The sequence below is a fragment of the Ostrea edulis genome, chromosome 4 (assembly GCF_947568905.1).
Source record: "Ostrea edulis chromosome 4, xbOstEdul1.1, whole genome shotgun sequence".
NCBI lineage: Eukaryota > Metazoa > Mollusca > Bivalvia > Ostreida > Ostreidae > Ostrea > Ostrea edulis.
In genome coordinates, this window is record NC_079167.1 from 16,286,563 (window position 1) to 16,309,062 (window position 22,500).

General features: G+C 40.1%; 2 protein-coding genes across 6 annotated transcripts in view; one reads left to right on the plus strand and one right to left on the minus strand.

Moving 5' to 3' along the window:
• The window catches only part of LOC125668454 (uridine-cytidine kinase-like 1), a 22,108-nt gene extending 18,962 nt beyond the window's left edge, over positions 1 to 3,146 (minus strand). For both annotated transcript variants that reach the window (XM_048902645.2, XM_048902644.2), the window contains exons 1-4: positions 2,995 to 3,146; positions 2,251 to 2,474; positions 939 to 1,045; positions 1 to 91 (exon numbers count right to left, since the gene is read on the minus strand). The exon at positions 1 to 91 is cut by the window's left edge and continues 80 nt beyond it. In XM_048902645.2, coding sequence (XP_048758602.2) covers positions 1 to 91; positions 939 to 1,045; positions 2,251 to 2,474; positions 2,995 to 3,131 — 559 coding nt within the window. In that variant the 5' untranslated portion in view covers positions 3,132 to 3,146. The remainder of the gene's footprint in view (positions 92 to 938; positions 1,046 to 2,250; positions 2,475 to 2,994) is intronic.
• Positions 1 to 22,500, plus strand: part of LOC125668456 (UDP-N-acetylglucosamine/UDP-glucose/GDP-mannose transporter-like) — a 49,969-nt gene that overhangs the window by 14,435 nt on the left and 13,034 nt on the right. The window contains exon 1 of one of the 4 annotated variants that reach the window (XM_048902647.2): positions 19,385 to 19,497. The exons of the other annotated variants lie outside the window; for them this stretch is intronic. Coding sequence (XP_048758604.2) covers positions 19,385 to 19,497 — 113 coding nt within the window. Of the gene's footprint in view, positions 1 to 19,384; positions 19,498 to 22,500 lie in introns of those variants that run through there. 4 annotated transcript variants of the gene reach the window in all.

Sequence of the window (22,500 nt, forward strand, 5' to 3'; positions counted from 1 at the left end):
TCTTAATCAACAAATCAAAGTCAAAGGCATCTGGGTGGTCGAAGTTGTATTCATTTCGTTCTGCCTGCTCATGTTCTTTGGAGCCAAGAACCTGTGAAGACATAAACAAATAAAGTGCAATCTTGATCAAAATTGTATCATCAATCAAAGCAAGACTTCTGGAGGGTCAAAATCATACTTATGCACTCTTGCAACAGACCATGTTTCATTCCAAAAACCTGTAATAATAGTAATAAGCAACTCCATCAAAGAAGTACATAACATCAAAGGCCTACTTTGGCCCTTCAAAAATGTGAAAATTTGAAGTTTAACCAGAACAATATCTATCACCAATTTTGTGCCACATCTTGTTACATGAACACATGAACAAGATAAATATTCCCATCATCGATATATCTTTGACAGATACATATACATATGTACTAATAACAACATGAATTGTCCCTTTATATTTGCAGAAAAGAAAATGTTACAAAAATATGGAATTTATTAAAATTTCAAAACTCTATTGAAAGTCAATATTCATCTAAGGATTACCTGCATTTTCTACAGTATCATATATCAAAATGAAATGCATACACTCTTAAAAAATAAAGAGTAGACTTTGCTTTAAAAAATCAAAGTCATTTTAAAGGGCCAATCTAGGTCCTTACCATATATATGTCCTTCATGCCTTAAAATCACTCATCCGATGAATTCATGTCCTCCAATCATTGGGCCTTAACCTTTTTTAAGTATATCTGGACATATTTTCTCCAGAAACTGAACTTTACAACAAAATTTATGTCCATTAAAAGCAACATTTTATAAAGCCAAAGCAGACTCTGTGATGTAGTGAGACTATAAAATGTATGATTTACTGGAATTATCGAATTCCCTTATCATACAGAAAACGTAGAATGGACTCATTATCATACATCAGCACATTGTACATTTACCTTGTAAAAGGAATCCATACTTAGCAAGCTGACCCATGGGACATCCAAAGCTTCTATAATTTTTCTTGCCACAGTTGTCTTTCCTGAGGCACTTCCTCCACATAACCCTAATGTTGAAATACTCATATTTCAGTCTTGTGGTTTGTTTAATTGTAGTAATTATCTTGTAAAGATGCTTTTTAATTAAATGGCCACTTCTGTGACAGTGCATCGCAAAAGTAAAATGCATGTACTGTTTGGCTGACCTACTCAATAATGAATTTTCAAAATGCAACATGACTTCAATGCATTTTAAACCCCTACCCACACAGAAGATTAGGAGAAGACTTTCAACTAAACTTTGTTAGTTTAGACAGTGGTTCTAAGTATCTCTAAATGACCAGTCACCACATCCCAACTTCATAACTTATCAATCATTTCTATCAAAAGAAGGTGGCATGGCAGGGTTTTATCTGGTTTTAGATGTTATTGAAGGGAAATTTTGAGGATGTAGGTGTAAGCTCTCAAAAAGGGAAGGGTTGACAAACCTCTGATTACTGTTTTACAGCATCTCAAAAGTGTACTTAAATGACAGATCTCCAATTTCCTTTTATATTGTTGGACTTAGATAATGATAGAAAATGATAGTAGAATAATAGGATATTTGGTAAAATTCATATGCAGTGTTATATAGGGAATTCTCCTATTTGATAGTTTTCTACAATTGAAGGGGAAATTTTTTCCCCATGAAAGGGAAAATTTAATTCATTTTTGTCAAAAGGGGAAGGCACCAAATATAATTTTACATAGGTATATCCTATTGTCACAAGAATTTTTCTTGCCAACAAGATATGGTCATTTCTGACAACCATCAGACGTACAGATGGATGACTGGGATGAACATAGCGATAATTTTAATTTGTTTGTGTCAAATAACTATGTAAGTCAACAGAATTTCTGGGTACATGAGTATCTAAATCCACAAGGTCCCAGAAGAATATAATTGTTCAACAATAATTGTGGTGATTGTCGTTGGAACATCCATTGCATTAATTGCCAATTATTAATCCTTTAAAAAACAGAAAATATTAGAGATAATTATCTATAATCAACTATAGATTTAATTGAGTATCATGATTATCAATGGAAAGACCCCAAGTTCCAGTCATCAAGCCAAAAGACTGGTACCAGTTACTGGACTTTACATGTGGGGCATAGAAAGATTTACACATGCACCAAAGAAAATTAATCATAAACCCCAAAAGCAAAGCCTTGGGGTATGATTTTTTCCATAGCTAAAGAGATTTCAATATAGAGCATATTGAGATCTTACCTATAACAAACGCCTCCTTCAAAAGACCGTGGCAATCATACCACGGCGGTCTACCTGATGTATATACAGTTCTTCCGCCTGCATGGAAGTACTTAGCACTGTTTGTTGAGGAGCTAGTGCGAGACTTCAGGCGTGCCAGGGTGTGTGGTTTTGTGGGGCTCTTTGGGGGTTTCAGAGGTGAACTGATTCCCCGTGCATCAGGTTCTTCGCCACTTCCACTTCCACTAAAAACATTAAAAATATATTAAAATCAGAATTCCTAAAGGTGAGCAGGTGCAGAGTTGGTGGAACTCGGATTGAATGAGAATTAATTAAGAGTTGAAACAATCACATTGATTATTGAATAAATATAGTACTATTTTATAACTATCCATGTTCATCAACACAATCTGAAGTCTTCGTAAAATCTTCATGAAATATAAATTTTTAGCCTTTTAAAAATAGTATGAAGAACACAATGTAAACAAATATTACAGTAATTATTTCTATTAAAATTACAAACCTATCCATAGTTTTGAAAAGAAAAAACTAAATTGTTACACGCATTATACACATTGTATAGTTTTCTTTTCAAAATATTGCACATGGATTGCATATTGCTTCTTGGCATGTTGTCAACAGACTCCAGAGAAAAGCGTAAACACGTGGTAATATTTAATGTCTTTTCTATTCAATTAGCCAAACAAAGAATAAAACCTACGACAGTTAACTAGCTTATCTATCAATACTGAAATGAAACACAACCTGTCAGAGCCAGCTGAACTGGGTCTATCAAATATAAACGCTGACTGTTGTTGTGTCTGTTCTTCCATGTTTTGCAACGCTTCATGGGTTTTTGTTCGCGCACTTCCTGTCTGGTCAACGCACTTCTTCAAATCCATTCTCAAAAATACTTTTATTTCAAAAGAGGGACACAGTGAATGATAGTTATATAAAATGCAAGATTTATTTTGTTAGTTATTTACATCTTCCAATTAAATCAATATAAAACTGTAATTTATTTTTTCCCGGATTTTGATATTTGTATTTTATGTGCACTTCCTGTGTAAACATGGAGGAAGCCTAAGTCAAGCTAGCGGACAATAAGCTAGCGGCCAATAAGGATTTTCCCTAATATTTATCGCTTAGAAAATGTACGTATAACGAACCCGACAAAAAAGTACTCTCAATATACGGCGCCTAGCAACTAAACTAGGACATGTGTCACTCGGGTGACCACAGGACATTTTAGGGCATTGACCCCTCTAATAGATTCTGACCCCAAAAGGGTAAGTATAGGCACCGATTTGGGGCACGGCGGCGCCAAATATACCCTATTTTTACTATCTAACTATATGCGGTAGGGGTCTAGGTACGGCGCCTAGCGCCTAAACTAGGACTTGTGCCACTTAGGTGACCACAGGGCATTTTAGGGCATTGACCCTTCTAATAGATTCTGACCCCAAAAGGGTAAGTATAGGCACCGATTTGGGGCACGGCGGCGCCAAATATACCCTATCTAACTATATGCGGTAGGGGTCTAGGTACGGCGCCTAGCGCCTAAACTAGGACTTGTGCCACTTAGGTGACCACAGGGCATTTTAGGGCATTGACCCCTCTAATAGATTCTGACCCCAAAAGGGTAAGTATAGGCACCGATTTGGGGCACGGCGGCGCCAAATATACCCTATCTAACTATATGCGGTAGGGGTCTAGGTACGGCGCCTAGCGCCTAAACTAGGACTTGTGCCACTTAGGTGACCACAGGGCATTTTAGGGCATTGACCCTTCTAATAGATTCTGACCCCAAAAGGGTAAGTATAGGCACCGATTTGGGGCACGGCGGCGCCAAATATACCCTATTTTTACTATCTAACTATATACGGTATGGGTCTAGGTACGGCGCCTAGCGCCTAAACTAGGACTTGTGCCACTTAGGTGACCACAGGGCATTTTAGGGCATTGACCCTTCTAATAGATTCTGACCCCAAAAGGGTAAGTATAGGCACCGATTTGGGGCACGGCGGCGCCAAATATACCCTATCTAACTATATGCGGTAGGGGTCTAGGTACGGCGCCTAGCGCCTAAACTAGGACTTGTGCCACTTAGGTGACCACAGGGCATTTTAGGGCATTGACCCTTCTAATAGATTCTGACCCCAAAAGGGTAAGTATAGGCACCGATTTGGGGCACGGCGGCGCCAAATATACCCTATCTAACTATATGCGGTAGGGGTCTAGGTACGGCGCCTAGCGCCTAAACTAGGACTTGTGCCACTTAGGTGACCACAGGGCATTTTAGGGCATTGACCCTTCTAATAGATTCTGACCCCAAAAGGGTAAGTATAGGCACCGATTTGGGGCACGGCGGCGCCAAATATACCCTATTTTTACTATCTAACTATATACGGTATGGGTCTAGGTACGGCGCCTAGCGCCTAAACTAGGACTTGTGCCACTTAGGTGACCACAGGGCATTTTAGGGCATTGACCCTTCTAATAGATTCTGACCCCAAAAGGGTAAGTATAGGCACCGATTTGGGGCACGGCGGCGCCAAATATACCCTATCTAACTATATGCGGTAGGGGTCTAGGTACGGCGCCTAGCGCCTAAACTAGGACTTGTGCCACTTAGGTGACCACAGGGCATTTTAGGGCATTGACCCTTCTAATAGATTCTGACCCCAAAAGGGTAAGTATAGGCACCGATTTGGGGCACGGCGGCGCCAAATATACCCTATCTAACTATATGCGGTAGGGGTCTAGGTACGGCGCCTAGCGCCTAAACTAGGACTTGTGCCACTTAGGTGACCACAGGGCATTTTAGGGCATTGACCCTTCTAATAGATTCTGACCCCAAAAGGGTAAGTATAGGCACCGATTTGGGGCACGGCGGCGCCAAATATACCCTATCTAACTATATGCGGTAGGGGTCTAGGTACGGCGCCTAGCGCCTAAACTAGGACTTGTGCCACTTAGGTGACCACAGGGCATTTTAGGGCATTGACCCTTCTAATAGATTCTGACCCCAAAAGGGTAAGTATAGGCACCGATTTGGGGCACGGCGGCGCCAAATATACCCTATTTTTACTATCTAACTATATACGGTATGGGTCTAGGTACGGCGCCTAGCGCCTAAACTAGGACTTGTGCCACTTAGGTGACCACAGGGCATTTTAGGGCATTGACCCTTCTAATAGATTCTGACCCCAAAAGGGTAAGTATAGGCACCGATTTGGGGCACGGCGGCGCCAAATATACCCTATTTTTACTATCTAACTATATACGGTATGGGTCTAGGTACGGCGCCTAGCGCCTAAACTAGGACTTGTGCCACTTAGGTGACCACAGGGCATTTTAGGGCATTGACCCTTCTAATAGATTCTGACCCCAAAAGGGTAAGTATAGGCACCGATTTGGGGCACGGCGGCGCCAAATATACCCTATCTAACTATATGCGGTAGGGGTCTAGGTACGGCGCCTAGCGCCTAAACTAGGACTTGTGCCACTTAGGTGACCACAGGGCATTTTAGGGCATTGACCCTTCTAATAGATTCTGACCCCAAAAGGGTAAGTATAGGCACCGATTTGGGGCACGGCGGCGCCAAATATACCCTATTTTTACTATCTAACTATATACGGTATGGGTCTAGGTACGGCGCCTAGCGCCTAAACTAGGACTTGTGCCACTTAGGTGACCACAGGGCATTTTAGGGCATTGACCCTTCTAATAGATTCTGACCCCAAAAGGGTAAGTATAGGCACCGATTTGGGGCACGGCGGCGCCAAATATACCCTATCTAACTATATGCGGTAGGGGTCTAGGTACGGCGCCTAGCGCCTAAACTAGGACTTGTGCCACTTAGGTGACCACAGGGCATTTTAGGGCATTGACCCTTCTAATAGATTCTGACCCCAAAAGGGTAAGTATAGGCACCGATTTGGGGCACGGCGGCGCCAAATATACCCTATTTTTACTATCTAACTATATACGGTATGGGTCTAGGTACGGCGCCTAGCGCCTAAACTAGGACTTGTGCCACTTAGGTGACCACAGGGCATTTTAGGGCATTGACCCTTCTAATAGATTCTGACCCCAAAAGGGTAAGTATAGGCACCGATTTGGGGCACGGCGGCGCCAAATATACCCTATCTAACTATATGCGGTAGGGGTCTAGGTACGGCGCCTAGCGCCTAAACTAGGACTTGTGCCACTTAGGTGACCACAGGGCATTTTAGGGCATTGACCCTTCTAATAGATTCTGACCCCAAAAGGGTAAGTATAGGCACCGATTTGGGGCACGGCGGCGCCAAATATACCCTATTTTTACTATCTAACTATATACGGTATGGGTCTAGGTACGGCGCCTAGCGCCTAAACTAGGACTTGTGCCACTTAGGTGACCACAGGGCATTTTAGGGCATTGACCCTTCTAATAGATTCTGACCCCAAAAGGGTAAGTATAGGCACCGATTTGGGGCACGGCGGCGCCAAATATACCCTATCTAACTATATGCGGTAGGGGTCTAGGTACGGCGCCTAGCGCCTAAACTAGGACTTGTGCCACTTAGGTGACCACAGGGCATTTTAGGGCATTGACCCTTCTAATAGATTCTGACCCCAAAAGGGTAAGTATAGGCACCGATTTGGGGCACGGCGGCGCCAAATATACCCTATTTTTACTATCTAACTATATACGGTATGGGTCTAGGTACGGCGCCTAGCGCCTAAACTAGGACTTGTGCCACTTAGGTGACCACAGGGCATTTTAGGGCATTGACCCTTCTAATAGATTCTGACCCCAAAAGGGTAAGTATAGGCACCGATTTGGGGCACGGCGGCGCCAAATATACCCTATTTTTACTATCTAACTATATACGGTATGGGTCTAGGTACGGCGCCTAGCGCCTAAACTAGGACTTGTGCCACTTAGGTGACCACAGGGCATTTTAGGGCATTGACCCTTCTAATAGATTCTGACCCCAAAAGGGTAAGTATAGGCACCGATTTGGGGCACGGCGGCGCCAAATATACCCTATTTTTACTATCTAACTATATACGGTATGGGTCTAGGTACGGCGCCTAGCGCCTAAACTAGGACTTGTGCCACTTAGGTGACCACAGGGCATTTTAGGGCATTGACCCTTCTAATAGATTCTGACCCCAAAAGGGTAAGTATAGGCACCGATTTGGGGCACGGCGGCGCCAAATATACCCTATTTTTACTATCTAACTATATACGGTATGGGTCTAGGTACGGCGCCTAGCGCCTAAACTAGGACTTGTGCCACTTAGGTGACCACAGGGCATTTTAGGGCATTGACCCTTCTAATAGATTCTGACCCCAAAAGGGTAAGTATAGGCACCGATTTGGGGCACGGCGGCGCCAAATATACCCTATCTAACTATATGCGGTAGGGGTCTAGGTACGGCGCCTAGCGCCTAAACTAGGACTTGTGCCACTTAGGTGACCACAGGGCATTTTAGGGCATTGACCCTTCTAATAGATTCTGACCCCAAAAGGGTAAGTATAGGCACCGATTTGGGGCACGGCGGCGCCAAATATACCCTATTTTTACTATCTAACTATATACGGTATGGGTCTAGGTACGGCGCCTAGCGCCTAAACTAGGACTTGTGCCACTTAGGTGACCACAGGGCATTTTAGGGCATTGACCCTTCTAATAGATTCTGACCCCAAAAGGGTAAGTATAGGCACCGATTTGGGGCACGGCGGCGCCAAATATACCCTATCTAACTATATGCGGTAGGGGTCTAGGTACGGCGCCTAGCGCCTAAACTAGGACTTGTGCCACTTAGGTGACCACAGGGCATTTTAGGGCATTGACCCTTCTAATAGATTCTGACCCCAAAAGGGTAAGTATAGGCACCGATTTGGGGCACGGCGGCGCCAAATATACCCTATTTTTACTATCTAACTATATACGGTATGGGTCTAGGTACGGCGCCTAGCGCCTAAACTAGGACTTGTGCCACTTAGGTGACCACAGGGCATTTTAGGGCATTGACCCTTCTAATAGATTCTGACCCCAAAAGGGTAAGTATAGGCACCGATTTGGGGCACGGCGGCGCCAAATATACCCTATTTTTACTATCTAACTATATACGGTATGGGTCTAGGTACGGCGCCTAGCGCCTAAACTAGGACTTGTGCCACTTAGGTGACCACAGGGCATTTTAGGGCATTGACCCTTCTAATAGATTCTGACCCCAAAAGGGTAAGTATAGGCACCGATTTGGGGCACGGCGGCGCCAAATATACCCTATCTAACTATATGCGGTAGGGGTCTAGGTACGGCGCCTAGCGCCTAAACTAGGACTTGTGCCACTTAGGTGACCACAGGGCATTTTAGGGCATTGACCCTTCTAATAGATTCTGACCCCAAAAGGGTAAGTATAGGCACCGATTTGGGGCACGGCGGCGCCAAATATACCCTATTTTTACTATCTAACTATATACGGTATGGGTCTAGGTACGGCGCCTAGCGCCTAAACTAGGACTTGTGCCACTTAGGTGACCACAGGGCATTTTAGGGCATTGACCCTTCTAATAGATTCTGACCCCAAAAGGGTAAGTATAGGCACCGATTTGGGGCACGGCGGCGCCAAATATACCCTATCTAACTATATGCGGTAGGGGTCTAGGTACGGCGCCTAGCGCCTAAACTAGGACTTGTGCCACTTAGGTGACCACAGGGCATTTTAGGGCATTGACCCTTCTAATAGATTCTGACCCCAAAAGGGTAAGTATAGGCACCGATTTGGGGCACGGCGGCGCCAAATATACCCTATCTAACTATATACGGTAGGGGTCTAGGTACGGCGCCTAGCGCCTAAACTAGGACTTGTGCCACTTAGGTGACCACAGGGCATTTTAGGGCATTGACCCTTCTAATAGATTCTGACCCCAAAAGGGTAAGTATAGGCACCGATTTGGGGCACGGCGGCGCCAAATATACCCTATCTAACTATATGCGGTAGGGGTCTAGGTACGGCGCCTAGCGCCTAAACTAGGACTTGTGCCACTTAGGTGACCACAGGGCATTTTAGGGCATTGACCCTTCTAATAGATTCTGACCCCAAAAGGGTAAGTATAGGCACCGATTTGGGGCACGGCGGCGCCAAATATACCCTATTTTTACTATCTAACTATATACGGTATGGGTCTAGGTACGGCGCCTAGCGCCTAAACTAGGACTTGTGCCACTTAGGTGACCACAGGGCATTTTAGGGCATTGACCCTTCTAATAGATTCTGACCCCAAAAGGGTAAGTATAGGCACCGATTTGGGGCACGGCGGCGCCAAATATACCCTATTTTTACTATCTAACTATATACGGTATGGGTCTAGGTACGGCGCCTAGCGCCTAAACTAGGACTTGTGCCACTTAGGTGACCACAGGGCATTTTAGGGCATTGACCCTTCTAATAGATTCTGACCCCAAAAGGGTAAGTATAGGCACCGATTTGGGGCACGGCGGCGCCAAATATACCCTATCTAACTATATGCGGTAGGGGTCTAGGTACGGCGCCTAGCGCCTAAACTAGGACTTGTGCCACTTAGGTATACTTGACACGTTTCCCTAAATTTTTTCATATATTTTTACACATGTAATATCCCTTCAAATATGAGATATTTTTATTTTTTGAGAAAGTTGACCGGGTCTATAGTGCGAAACTATCCCTTTCACACCGTGCCAAATCTGATGTACATTAATTCGTACGAATATTTGTCGTGTATCAATGAATACTCGATAGACCAGTGTTTGATGTTTGAAATGAAATGGGCCCTGTTTGAGGACCCACGTGGTTGGCGCAGACACGTGTCTTTGTTATGATTTACGTAAAAATCATAAATATGTTCAATCATACAATGAGGGAAAAATTAATCAGGTCTAATAATGTAAAATAAATTTGGATTTTTTCAGTAATGCCGTATTAATTCTATGTATAAACACCAAAGTAGTTTTATGCAAAGTACCACGTTTTACAATCACTTTATTAGCATGACCAGGGGTGGATCCAGAAATTGGGGTTAGAAGGCGCAACTTCATGATGTAGGGGTCGGGGGGGGGGAGGGGGGTGCACCTTGAGACCCCCAGTGGGTCCAGGGCTAAGCCCTGGTGGAGGCTCCCGGAACCTCCTAGATTTTACGGATTTTACAGATTTTATTGGGCTTCAAATATGTCTTCTATGTGGAAATGTTTACTATTTTCTGTCATTTTTGATAGAGGGAAATCAACAAAATGACGCAAATTTTAAGGGCTTTTGGAAAAAATGTAAGTTCTCCCAATAAAAGTAATTCAATAAATCAAAAGATTTTGTCATTTATTGCTCTGAGAGAGGAATGAATTATTGCTTTTTTTATCGTTTACATTTTTCTAAACAAGAGACCACGATTTACCTTAAATCCGCCACTAATGACCCCCTCCCCAACGTACTAGATTGTTATTTCTAAATCATTGGAGGATGTTCTATTTCAGAACGGAATTGTTTAAATTCTTGATACTCCATTTGAAAATTTAGCAGAACGTAGTATTCATCATTCCATGGATTTTGTGACATGTGCACTTCCAGCATATGTAGATATTGATATAAAAATAACAGATTTATATGAAGTAAACCTAATTATTAGTAAATTTTGAAAGATGATGGACATAATGTATTTAGATATGTATTTAGGAATTTCATCGCACAATATTCGGGTTTTTTTCAATGCTGCTGTTCTATGGAGCGCCAAATTAACATACACTCAAATAATTGAAGATATCTTATTCAATTATTGCTCTCTTTAATTGAATTAATGCGCGCATTAAATCAATTATTGTTTTCATCAAATGAATTAATGCACGCTTCAATTCAATTATTGCTCTCCTCAAATGAATTAATGCGCGCATCCATTGAATTAATGAGAGCAATAATTGATTTAATGTGCACATTAATTCAATTATTGCTCTCTTCAATTCAATTGATGCGCGCATCAATGCAATTGAATTAATAAGAGCAATAATGGAATTCAATTATTGTTCTCTTCAATTCAATTGATGAGGGCATCAATTTCGTAGAAATATTGCTCGCAATAATTAATTTAGAGCTCGATATAAATAATTTGATGATCTCTTTAATTCAATTGAAGATATCTTTAATCATTTACAATGCTTTTGTACAAGGAATTAATGCGCGCATCAATTCTTTAAAAGAGAGCAACGATTCAATTAAAGAGATCATTAATTCAGTTTTGGATATGTTGAGTTGAAGATATCTTTAATTATATAGTTGCTCTCTCTAAAAGAATTATTGCTCTCTTCAAATAAATTAAAGATATTAATTCAATTGAAGAGAGCCATATTAGAATTAATGCGCGCATTAAATCAATTATTGCTCTTATCAATTGATTTAATGCGCACAATATATCAATTATTGCTCTCTTCAATGAAATTGTAGCGCATCAATTCAATTGTCGATAGCATTAATTCATTTGAAGAGATCATTAATTAAATCAAAGTGCGCATCAATTCAGCTGAAGAATTATTGCTATCATCAATTCAATTAATGCGAGCAATAATTCAGAATTGAAGATATCATTAATTATTTGAAGAGATCTTTTAATTAAATTGTTGCGCGCATTTTGTTTAATGGCAAGACTATATATTTTAAAAATTGGATAAAAAATATTAAATATGTAAAAGATTTGTTCAATGATAGCGGTTTTAAGACCATTGATGAAATAAGCAAAGAAATTTGCAAAAAAGCAAATGTACTTTGTGAATATAAAATAGTCAAATCAGCTTTTAAATACATAAGAGAGAAAATTCATGGATACGAATCAAAATTTATAAACATAAAAGATAAAAGATATTTCAATTTTACTAATAAATATTGTACGGTTGAAAAACAAAAATGTAAATTTTTCTATGAAATACTTTTGAGTAAATTGTTTATATCACCTAAGCACCATAATTTATATCACAAAGAATATAATGTCAGCAAAGAAATGTGGAAACACATTTATCAACAAAAAATCAAGTTAGCTTTAGATAGAAATATTGCTGAATTTAATTATAAACTGATGCATAATTTGCTTTCCTGTAAAAAATACATGTTTAAATGGAAAAAAGAATCTTCTGACAAATGTTCTCTGTGTCTAGAAACAGAAGATATGAGACATCTTATATATGAGTGTAAAAATGTTTCATTGGTTTGGAATATGGTGTCTTTGGCGTGCAAAGTCAATATTCAATGGAAAAGTATTGTTATTGGTTTTTATTTTGAATGTAATCAAAGCACACGCCTGCTTAATAACTTTATTTCCTTCATTGCTTTGAAGATATACAAATATAAAATGTTTTGTAGACTAAGTAATCTTGAAGAAACTGAATATAGCATATCAAATCATGTCAAGAAGTGTACAGTTTTGTGGTGTAAAGTTATAAAGTATAGTAATTATGCATTGAAAACAAATGCTATTGAACATTTCATAAAACTGTTGTAATTTGTATCTATATTTTTTCTGCAATGTATTGCATTGTACCTGTGCTATTGTACTACTGATGGTATTAATATGAGTAATAAACTATGAAATCATAAAAAAAATTAAAAAAAATTGTTGCGTGCATCAAATGAATTGATGATATCTTCAGATAATTGAAGATATCTTCCATTATTTCAGTTTATGTTAATATGGCGCTCCATACTGTTCAGACCTATCAATATCAAAAGAGTAGTGTGACTCATGTCATATTAATAAATGTTATATCAGCAAAACTTATACCAGTAAACACGCTCAAAATCAACGTTATTTTCTATAAAGGATACTGACACAAATATTTGCAAGGTTTGAAAATTTAGGAAATTGTAAAACATTTATTTCAATTTCAAAACATTACTGTATGTCACTTTGCAATTATTAAGAGATAAGTATATTTTAATAAAAGTAAATGAAAAGTTAACCAGAGGATTCTTAAGAGCTACTTACTCAGACCTACATTTTTGCAGTTACTCCCCTTACACCGGAAGTTGGTGGCGCGCTTACCATTGCGGTCCTAAATAGTAAAGCTTACGTTACCAATTTCTTCATTATGCTTAGTTTTAACAGGTTGTATTATATCTATGATAAAAACAAGGTTTACTTTCTCCATTTTTATGGAGAAAACCTTTGAAAATGTGCACTTCGTATCACTCAATCACTGCCACGCAGGAGCGTAACTTCAATTGATGATGATGATGATGACGATGATGATAATTATATATATATATATATATATTCTATATGGCATCAAGATGATAGAAAATTATAGGAACATGTCTGAATTACTTCAGTGTACATTTCAGATATGATAGATTATTTTTGTTGGCTTTCATATGAAACTGGAGAAGGGTCCATTAACCCCTTACGTGGCAGATACGCAATTTTACGCATCTCTGATAGAGTATGTGGAAGATTTATTTAAAGTCTAAAATTAAGGGTTCTCGGAGATGTTCCCCCAAAACACCCCTCCCGCACCTAACCCTCGCCACCTTCGGCGCTTCAGTGAAACTTTCGGTTCTACACATTTTAACAGTCCTAGCTACGACTTGGCTGAAGTTAGCAGCCACAAACCAGCATCCAATAAGACCATAAAAGCTAGCAGCCAATAAGAAAGTTCAACAAAGTACTTCGAGTACTCAGACGGAATACTAAAAGGTAACACATAATAAATCAGAATTGATAATTTTTCAAACAATTAATTAACAAATTTTTAATTACCAAGTTTCATACTTGAAGGCTATTGAGCTCACCTGAAAGTTCCTGACGTTACATCACATGAACGTTAATAAGAAAATAATGATTGAAGAGTCCACAAAAGGAGTATGCAGACAAGGAAGTGGACCCCTACGACTATCATTTTTCGCCCTCGGTTTGGGGTTGTAGGGGTACCTCCTGGGGCCACCAAACGGTGAGACCACTTAAGACCTCTCTAATAAATGTCTCTAGGGTGTTGGAATAAAACAAAACTGACAAAAGACTAGAGAACAATGAAGTCAAACATATAGAACCTTTAAAAGGGGTCACATAGGCCTCTGAGGGTAAATAATCTCACCTTAAAGTTCCTAGTTTTACTTTATGTAGGGTCTTAATGATGGCTAATAACAACTTAATCTTTGAAAAGTCCACAAAAAGATTATGCAGACAAGAAAGGGGACCCCTCCCCTAGGCTATTATCTTCCACCCTCAGTTTGGGGCGGTAGGGGTACCACCTTGGTCCTACCAGGAGCAGGTCCCCTATTCAGACTTCCCTAATAATTGAATATTGGGTGATTAAAGAATAGAAAGCTGATAGACGGGTAGAAAACAACAGTCAAACATATAGAACGCTTAAAAGGGTCACATAGGGTATAAAGTACAATTGAGCTCACCTGAAAGTTCCTAATTTTACGTCATGTAGGGTCATAATGAAGGTTAATAACAACTTAATGTTTGAAGAGTCCGCTAAAAGGGTATACCGGCAAGAAAAGGGACCCCCTGGGGTAACATTTTCCGCCCTCAATTTGGGGCTGTTGGGGTTGCACCATGTGCCTTCCGAGTCTCGGTCCATTTTCAGACCTCTTTAATCATTGACTGTGGTGTACTTTATCGACGCCAAACTCCAGGCCATGGACGTATATCTATGGGTGATTGCAAAGTTGTAGTTTCCATGCAGTGCGCTGGTCCGCCGCATAATCCAGGAATTGAAACTTAATTGTACAGATTCTACATGTAGTAACAAAGAAAGAGATCGAAGGGTATATCGAATAATGAAACTGTTGGCATGTATTCTATATACACTGAATTTACATTTGTTTAAAATAAGTAAAGAATTACCCATAATTCTCAATAAAACCAATTAAATAAGGACTAAGAGGAATACATTCTAAAAAATGAAATATGAACAACCAGAAACTTCTTTAGGTCATAGAGATAATTTCCATAAAAATTATTGAAATAATGTATATATGGGGCCTCCGTGCCCCAAAATGGTGCCTCTATTAACCTTTTGAGGTAAGTTCCTATTAAAAAGGCCAATACCCTGAATGCCCTGTGGTCATCTGAGTGGCACAAGTCCTGGTTTGGGCGCTAGGCTCCCAACTTAAAGCTCTATCGTATTGTTTGAAAGTGCACAATAACTTGTTTCAATCCCTCATATCTAGTAAATGGAATCTGAATTGAGTAATCATTTGTGATACTCTGGTAGCTGATAAATTGCCTTTTGTATCTAATAAATCATGTACATGTATTTTATGAAACCCTTTGTCATATCTTGTGGAATCTTTGTGAGAATATCAACAAATCAACTGAATATGAACGATACAACACTGGCATCCTCATTGCATTTCACAAGCTGACATGCAGAACACAATGCTTTTTCCATACAATGTCATATTTATTATCAAAATGAATACTCATTGTATCTGAAATACACGAGGAAATTTAATGAAGAACTTAATAATATTAAATGATACAGTTTTTCTCCTTTACGCCATTCGAGTAAATTTTGACTTAGTTAATTAACTACCTTAGCAATACAACGACGTCAAAATGACGTTACAATGTACATGCATTCATTTCATTGCTATATTTAGAAGCCCGTAGAAAGAAAGCACGTAGAGGAAATTGGATAAAATTAATTGTTTTAGAAAGCAGATTTTGAAGCCTTTTGACCCCCAAAAGATTTTAAATTTTGGAAACAGGGCCATTTTTCATGATTTCTGGCTTTAGTTTTTATAAGTTGCTATATCCACTGTAAACTTGGTTTGGGAATTTTGATAGAAATAAACTTTTCACCATTGTAATTTATCCTATGGGAGAAATATATCTTTTTGACCATTGGGTTATTTCTTTCTAAATAGTTGTAAGCCTGTTATCAAAATTAAGCTTTATTATACCTCGAACTGTGAATGGTTCTCTTCTCTATTGTAATCCAGTATGACTACAGAAAGTATCTTCAGTATTAATTATAGAGCCAATCCAAACTGATTTGGTTTTGGAAATATTGGGTTTTAAACCTGAAAATTTAGAAAATTGAAATAGTAGATCAAGAGCACTTTTTAGACTTTTTTCTAACCCATCCAAAAATAAAACTGTGTCATTTGCATATTGTATTAAACAAATTCTTTCTTTATTTTAATGCCCCTGATATTTTTGTTTTGTAGTATCATATGGCCTAAATTTCGACACAAAGGTTGAATAAATAAGGAGATATTGGATCACCTTGACGACAACCGCTGCCAATTTCAAAGAATTATGAAAAAACACCGTTTTGAATAACACATAATTTAGCTTCATTGTATAACACTGATACCCATTTGATAAGATCACGGCCAAAATTTTAAAAACAATATGGTTTTGTACATAAAAAAAATATATTTACGGTGCCTTTGCTTACCCTTTTCAGGTCAGATCATATTAGGGAGTTGAATACCTAAATTGGGCTATAATCACATGTGTGGCACAAGTCCAAGTTTAGGCGGTTCATCTAGGCACCCTAACTAAACCTCTATTGCATAGAGTCATATAGTGCAAACAGGATATATTTGGCGTCTCCCTACCCCAAAATGGTGCCAATACTTACCCTTTTGAGGCCATATCCTATTAGAGGGGTCAAAGCCCTAAAACACCCTGTGGTCACTTGAGTGGCACAAGTCCTAGTTTAGGCGCTAGGCGCCGTACCTAGACCCCATATCGCATATAGTCAAATAGTAAAAATAGGGTATATTTGGCGTCTCCGTACACCAAATCGGTGCCTATAATTACCCTTCTTGGGTCAGAATCTATTAGAGGGGTCAATACCCTAAAATGCCCTGTGGTCACCTAAGTGGCACAAGTCCTAGTTTAGGCGCTAGGCGCCGTACCTAGACCCCTACCGCATATAGTTATATAGGGTATATTTGGCGCCGCCGTGCCCCAAATCGGTGCCTATACTTACCCTTTTGGGGTCAGAATCTATTAGAGGGGTCAATGCCCTAAAATGCCCTGTGGTCACCTAAGTGGCACAAGTCCTAGTTTAGGCGCTAGGCGCCGTACCTAGACCCCTATCGCATATAGTTAGATAGTAAATATATGGTATATTTGGCGCCGCCGTGCCCCAAATCGGTGCCTATACTTACCCTTTTGGGGTCAGAATCTATTAGAGGGGTCAATGCCCTAAAATGCCCTGTGGTCACCTAAGTGGCACAAGTCCTAGTTTAGGCGCTAGGCGCCGTACCTAGACCCCTATCGCATATAGTTAGATAGTAAATATATGGTATATTTGGCGCCGCCGTGCCCCAAATCGGTGCCTATACTTACCCTTTTGGGGTCAGAATCTATTAGAGGGGTCAATGCCCTAAAATGTCCTGTGGTCACCTAAGTGGCACAAGTCCTAGTTTAGGCGCTAGGCGCCGTACCTAGACCCCTACCGCATATAGTTAGATAGTAAAAATAGGGTATGTTTGGCGCCGCTGTGCCCCAAATCGGTGCCTATACTTACCCTTTTGGGGTCAGAATCTATTAGAGGGGTCAATGCCCTAAAATGCCCTGTGGTCACTTGAGTGGCACAAGTCCTAGTTTAGGCGCTAGGCGCCGTACCTAGACCCCATATCGCATATAGTCAAATAGTAAAAATAGGGTATATTTGGCGTCTCCGTACACCAAATCGGTGCCTATAATTACCCTTCTTGGGTCAGAATCTATTAGAGGGGTCAATACCCTAAAATGCCCTGTGGTCACCTAAGTGGCACAAGTCCTAGTTTAGGCGCTAGGCGCCGTACCTAGACCCCTACCGCATATAGTTATATAGGGTATATTTGGCGCCGCCGTGCCCCAAATCGGTGCCTATACTTACCCTTTTGGGGTCAGAATCTATTAGAGGGGTCAATGCCCTAAAATGCCCTGTGGTCACCTAAGTGGCACAAGTCCTAGTTTAGGCGCTAGGCGCCGTACCTAGACCCCTATCGCATATAGTTAGATAGTAAATATATGGTATATTTGGCGCCGCCGTGCCCCAAATCGGTGCCTATACTTACCCTTTTGGGGTCAGAATCTATTAGAGGGGTCAATGCCCTAAAATGCCCTGTGGTCACCTAAGTGGCACAAGTCCTAGTTTAGGCGCTAGGCGCCGTACCTAGACCCCTATCGCATATAGTTAGATAGTAAATATATGGTATATTTGGCGCCGCCGTGCCCCAAATCGGTGCCTATACTTACCCTTTTGGGGTCAGAATCTATTAGAGGGGTCAATGCCCTAAAATGTCCTGTGGTCACCTAAGTGGCACAAGTCCTAGTTTAGGCGCTAGGCGCCGTACCTAGACCCCTATCGCATATAGTTAGATAGTAAAAATAGGGTATGTTTGGCGCCGCTGTGCCCCAAATCGGTGCCTATACTTACCCTTTTGGGGTCAGAATCTATTAGAGGGGTCAATGCCCTAAAATGCCCTGTGGTCACCTAAGTGGCACAAGTCCTAGTTTAGGCGCTAGGCGCCGTACCTAGACCCCTATCGCATATAGTTAGATAGTAAATATATGGTATATTTGGCGCCGCCGTGCCCCAAATCGGTGCCTATACTTACCCTTTTGGGGTCAGAATCTATTAGAGGGGTCAATGCCCTAAAATGCCCTGTGGTCACCTAAGTGGCACAAGTCCTAGTTTAGGCGCTAGGCGCCGTACCTAGACCCCTATCGCATATAGTTAGATAGTAAATATATGGTATATTTGGCGCCGCCGTGCCCCAAATCGGTGCCTATACTTACCCTTTTGGGGTCAGAATCTATTAGAGGGGTCAATGCCCTAAAATGCCCTGTGGTCACCTAAGTGGCACAAGTCCTAGTTTAGGCGCTAGGCGCCGTACCTAGACCCCTATCGCATATAGTTAGATAGTAAAAATAGGGTATGTTTGGCGCCGCTGTGCCCCAAATCGGTGCTTATACTTACCCTTTTGGGGTCAGAATCGATTAGAGGGGTCAATGCCCTAAAATGCCCTGTGGTCACCTGAGTGACACATGCCCTAGTTTAGGCGCTAGGCGCCGTATATTGAGAGTACTTTTTTGTCGGGTTCGTTATACGTACATTTTCTAAGCGATAAATATTAGGAAAAATCCTTATTGGCCGCTAGCTTATTGGCCGCTAGCTTGACTTTAGTATGGAGGAAGACGTTGGCTCTCCAATGTTTTCCAGAATTTCCTCTGCTGTTTTCTATGGAGTGTCCTCTTTTATGATAATTGTTGCCAACAAGCTAACTTTGACATCTTATAGGTATGCAAAATTTTATTTTAGTTGTATTGTTTATTTTATGGAGAGTAGTTATAAAAGTTTTTTTTACAGTGTTGTAACAGAAAGGGGTGTGGTGGAGAATGCAAGCAATGCAACTCTCTTCAACTGTTCAATGTACGCATGCCAGGTCAAACTTTTGATGAATTTAAAAAAAAAAAACAACAACAAAACACTCCATAGTAAACTATCGTACTGTTGCAAGGTGTAGCCAATTGTGCCAATATTTACGTGAACGGTGCAAATATTCATTGTGCTGAAAATCCCCTTCTCATAGTTACAAATAGTTCTTTTTCTGACCCTAGGACTCTATTGAATCTTCTAATGTCAGCTCTAGGCAATTATTTGAACTTAATTCGTGGTCATGCCCGGTTTGTGTTATTCGGACTTTTTCACTGTAATTTAATATAGGCCTAGTCACCTAGCGGCTGTTTTTTTTGTGTGGTTTTTTATCAATTTTAAGTCTTGCCTCAAATGTTTTGATTGTTTTTGCGGTTACAACTGATATTGGTAGGCTATTCCAGACGTCAACAATCTGTGCACAAATGAATATTTCCTGACATTCAATCTCAGGTGGATTTTAAATATCTTATAACTGTGTTTTATAATATCAGTTTCTTCCTCCCATAATGTGCCACCCAGATTCCTGGTTGAGCATTATCACACATGTATAAAGGTAAAATCATGTCATAGAAGTCTCTCTTTATTAAATCAGGATAAAATCAATCAGTTTAATTGTGTGCTTGCTGATCCAGGCCATGAATGCCTCAGGGCATCAGCTGTGACCCTTGAAGATAGCAGTGATGTATAACAAACTTGTTATACATCACTGAAGATAGTAATAAGTTCCAGATCACTACTCCGGCTGGGAAAAAGGAATCCTGGTAGCATTTGAGGTGGCAGAATGGTTGCAGGAACCTTCAGCATGTCCTCTGGTGTTGTTTTTAAATGACTGGATGGAATGTTAATAAGGTCACTCACAACTGTACATTATGGTGGTGCATGCTGTTAACCACCGACATTGCAGAGTGTCAATATGGAGATGCAGGAGCATAGATGTGTAACAGGAAGGAAGAAAATGCAATGTTATGAACCCAGTCCCCCTGAATCTCTAGTCAGGTGCTCTACCAACTGAGCTATCTGGCCACTGGCAATTGAACCATTTTGACCACCACATTCCTCCCTCCTTATAATAATTCAAGGTTGGCAAAAAAGTGGTCAATATGAGTATTGACCAGGCCGGTGGTCAATACTACATGGTTAAAACCGGTCAATACTGGTTAATACTGGTCAATTGAAAATTATTTGGTCATTATAGTCTGTGTTATTTATTTTAAATGTTTAAGTGACCATTATGGTAAATACTAATTAGTAACATGCACCATCAGTTTATAATATACTTATAAGTCATAATATTAAATAAATAATGTACAAATGACTCTGTTGAATTGGGGAAGATGTAAAATTTCTGTTCAAATGCTTTAGTTAAACAAGAACTACCTATAAGTATTGTTTCATCAATCTTCATTTTAACTGTTGAATTAACATTTGAGGGGGTGGGTTGGTGCGGATGTTTTCATAGCCTATGCTTATCAACACCTGTCAACTCTGCTTCCTGTGCTCAGGTAATGTCCAGCTACCTTTTATTCTTAATCTGTCCAGGTACATGTATCAACAGGTCTGTCTCCAATTGTCAAGCTATACTATAGAACTGTGACCCACTGGTAGTACTGAAGATATTTCGGTCAGTTTCAGAAACCAAATATATTAAACTTATGAAATTACATTTGATTATTTAATGAAAAATATTAATCAACAATTGATCCATATAATGAAAAGACTTTATTTATCTTTATCTTTGCAAGAAATGTACAAAAATAGGAAAATGGACAGTTTAAATCGCAATTGACCACTTGGGGAGTATTGAGCAGGACGGTTAAAACCTTAAGTTATATGTCTTCAAGACATATCAACCCAGGATTTTTATTCCCTGTCATTTATTTTCACCTGTACATTCGAGGAACTGGTCCCCCAGAATCTCTAGTCTGTCTGTACATTTGCTCTACAAACTGAGCTATCTTTCCACTGGGGATTGAACTAATCTGACCACCACAGATGTAACACTGCTCTCTTTGCTATAATCTTCTGTGATGTTAATTGCAACCGTTCATTGTACTGCTTCAATCTTGTTGATATGGGTCTTGTTATTATGGTCCCATAAAGTGGAGGCATACTCAACCTGGGGTCTAACTAAGATCTTGTAACTGCATGGTGCCTTTGATGGATCATGGGCAGCCAGATAGGTTGCAGCTCAGAAAGACAGTGGTGTTGTTCACTTTCCTGGCACTGTTGTTCATATGTAACCTCCAGTTGTACTTGTCGATGGTGACACCCAGGTACTTTGCCAAGGGTACTGAGTCGATCACCATCACAAGAAGAGAGGACGCCATGACACCACACTAGTATATGGAATACAGGGACTTCGTTTAGCAATCAGATGTTTTCTAGTATTTCCCTTGATGCTAGCAGGAGATAGGGAGATAAACCCTGGAAATGGAGAGTATACTCACCAACTCCAGAGACCAGTTTTAGACAAATACACATGACAAAGGGAGGCTACTCAAATGATGATGTGTACTATGAGAATACTATAGGAAATGAGGTTAGAAAAGAAATCAGACAAGAAAATAATGAAACTTGAATTAAGAAATGAAAGAAGAATTCAGAAAAGAAGTAAAATGTTCACAAAAATTTTCAGTACTTGGCAGATGATATTCTAGAATGTCAAGCAGGATTTAGAAGAGGTTATTGACAATAGATTAAATGTTTACTCTGCAATGAAAGTGCATTTTCTGGAATATAATGGAATTTCTTCACCTTCACCTATCTTCCTTACACATAGGGCCTCTACATTCCTGATGGCTGCTGCTGTTCTTGCTTCATTCCATGACTTCCATCCAGCATCTGTCCTCTTTTTCTACTGTACGG